We start from the raw sequence: 2,971 nt of genomic DNA, 5'->3' as shown, positions 1-2,971 counted from the left end.
TATATATATATATATATATATGTGTATATTTCTAATGAAATATTTTTAATGGAATTAATAACTTATTTTTCACTAATATAAATAAAAAAGTTACTATATGTTATCTATAAACTAATCAATGTTTCCAATTAAATTAATTAATAAATCATTAAGTCAACCTTCCGATGCTGCTATGGCAGATCCTGGAAGACGATTTCGCTCTCTTAGTTCCGAGCAAATTTATCGCGGATTCTTTGGCGACAAGTCGCTGTAGCTCGGTGAGAAACCTGTCAGCGAAATTGTCCTGCGAGAAGAAAGGATGCTGCAGCAACGTGAGACACTTCGGTCTGACAGTAGGATCTGTACGAAGACACTGCGTCAAAAAGTCGACTGCCACCGAGCTCCACGTTGGAAAGAGATTTCGAAGATTCGTGGGTCGTGTTAAATCAACAAACTCATCAGGTTTTGTGTATCGGATTATATGTTTGTTCATCGGTTTGTAAAGAGGACCTGTTTTAATATATTGCTAGATACAATTCTCGGAGAGAAGCGTTTATATTTGTGACTATAATTGCATGGTAAACTAATTGTGATTAGATGCTCCATTTTTATAGTTATTTAATAATTTAACCATATATATATAATTCTTTTACAAAACATAAAAAAATTGTATGATTGTATGATTAAAAATAACTTAAGTTGGATATAATTTAATATTATAATTTAACAGTATTTAACAGTAAATAAAGAATTTAACAGTAAATAAGTAATTCGCACTTAACGATATATTAAATTAAATAAAACAAATTTAGAAATTAACCAAGTTACAATAGTTTTGCCAAAAAAAATTATGCATGAATAATATATTTTATAATAAAATTTTATTCAATTATGTTTATATGTAATATTGAAAATGATTCGATCGGACTCGAAACAACGTCTGTTATTTGTTATTTGCTTTAGATTATGATAATTATACTTGTTTCTTATATTTACACATTTACATTGTTGTTATTGATTCATATCCTTTCTAAACATTTATTTTTAATTTGTATTATTGAACCATGTTATATGATGCATTTTAAAATTAAATATCTATTATTGAAATTGTAAGTCCAACAATAAGGTAAAGAATGTAAAGATATATCCATATCATTTACAAAAATTTCAAATCTACAAAACGCTTATTTTCTTTTTTTATGTTCTCCAATATTTATATTATCGTAATAAATAAAAATATGAGAGAAATTTTAAAAATTAATAAACTATTTTATCAATTCTTCAGTTATCTAACAAGATTCATCATCCATCCTCTTCAACTCACCGAGGATCTTCGTGATGCGATACAGCTGGTCGATGTCACTGTTGCCGGGAAAGAGAGGTTGACCGGTAACCATCTCGGCGTAGATGCACCCGGCCGCCCAGACATCGATCTCTCTACCGTACTTGGATTCACCGACGAGAAGTTCTGGCGCGCGATACCATCTCGTCGCCACGTAATCGGTACAAGACTCGTTGGTGATGTATCGTGCGAAACCAAAGTCGCAAAGCTTAATCACGCCATTAGGTGATACGAGCACATTCTCGGGTTTTACGTCACGATGCATGATCTATCGAAAGAAAAACCTTCTATCTCATTAAAATCAGACAAATAAAAAGAAAATGTTATAATTAAACCTTTGCGAGTCTGATAGAATATATTAACGAACGCTTCTTGCAAAAGTGGCTGAAGAAATCTTTAAATTTCTAAAAATAGAAGAGTCAAAATAGAATTAACTGTTTGTGGAAAAAGGTCAAGCTAGTTACATGATAAGATACAAATTGTATCCCGTTTGTAGAATCTTCATTTAAAATCTAATTGCAAACGGGGAAATGCGTAATGTTTTCTGTTAACGCTAGAACTTTCTGAGCTCGACTAAATGCGGCAACCATTGCCCTCGTTTGTTACAATGCTATCATTCATTAAGTATCCGACCCCGTCGCGTGTTACTACACATGCACAGTTTACTGCAACTCGGAATTTAAGCGTCACGGCCGTGAACTTTACCGTAACGGAGGTGGCACTTATTGCCAAAGGTTGCTGATAAACGGAAGTACATCATCATGCGCTCAGATACATAGTTTGCATCTTTCAAATGCATAAATTATAATTAAATCAAAATTTTAGCTTGAAATCTGAATATTATTTATTATAATAACCACTTTTTAAGGAGTTCACGTAACTCTTTAAAAAATTAAATTATATCAGAATATCATAATAAATGTAATATAACAAAATTTATGTTTTATTGTAGATTGATTTTTAATGTTATAATGAATATAATCAGAACTGGGTAGTAACTAACTTAAAACATTAAAAGTTAAAAAAGAACTTAAAAAGTTAATAACTTTTAACTTAACTTAGTTAATTTTAAATGCATTAAATTTTAACTTAACTAAATTACTTTTAAATGTTAACTTTTTAATTTTTTTTTAAGTTAAGCAATTTTTTTATCTCTTTTAAATATCTTAGAAAATAATAAGATATAATAAAACTAAGGACATATATTCGTAATCTGTTCATATTTTAAGATCATCTTAAGTAATTTCTTAAGATGTTAATACAGCTCTCTGATTGGTTTATACGGTTATGCTTCATAAGTCTTAATCCGAATCTATAATAGGTTTTAAGCCTTAAGTCGTAAGAAATTAACCAATTACAGTCAAATATTCTTCTCACATTCGATTGTAATTGGTCAATTTTTTATAGTTTAAGACTTAATAAATGTAATTACTGTATCTTCTCTATATGCTGGCTGTTTTTTAAAAGTTATATAACTTATATAATTATATCGTTATGTGTTATATACTTATATCACATATGAATAAAAAAATTAAAAATTTAATTTATTTAATAATCTATATGTAATTATTTAATCTCATTTTAAGAAAAATTAGGACATTTTGATTTAAAAAATAATTTTTTTCAAAATTACTTTTTTTTTAACTTAAG

At 28.6% G+C, this 2,971-nt stretch overlaps 1 protein-coding gene across 1 annotated transcript in view; it reads right to left on the bottom strand.

Annotated features, from left to right (window-relative positions):
- The window catches only part of LOC108686216 (cyclin-dependent kinase-like 4), a 4,310-nt gene that overhangs the window by 462 nt on the left and 877 nt on the right, over positions 1 to 2,971 (bottom strand). Inside the window, exons 3-4 of the mRNA XM_018191379.1 lie at positions 1,304 to 1,589; positions 159 to 489 (exon numbers count right to left, since the gene is read on the bottom strand). Of these exons, the coding sequence (XP_018046868.1) occupies positions 159 to 489; positions 1,304 to 1,589 (617 nt within the window). The remainder of the gene's footprint in view (positions 1 to 158; positions 490 to 1,303; positions 1,590 to 2,971) is intronic.

The sequence above is a fragment of the Atta colombica genome, unplaced genomic scaffold (genome assembly GCF_001594045.1).
Source record: "Atta colombica isolate Treedump-2 unplaced genomic scaffold, Acol1.0 scaffold166, whole genome shotgun sequence".
Lineage (NCBI taxonomy): Eukaryota > Metazoa > Arthropoda > Insecta > Hymenoptera > Formicidae > Atta > Atta colombica.
This window is presented reverse-complemented; position numbering and strand designations above follow the sequence as displayed.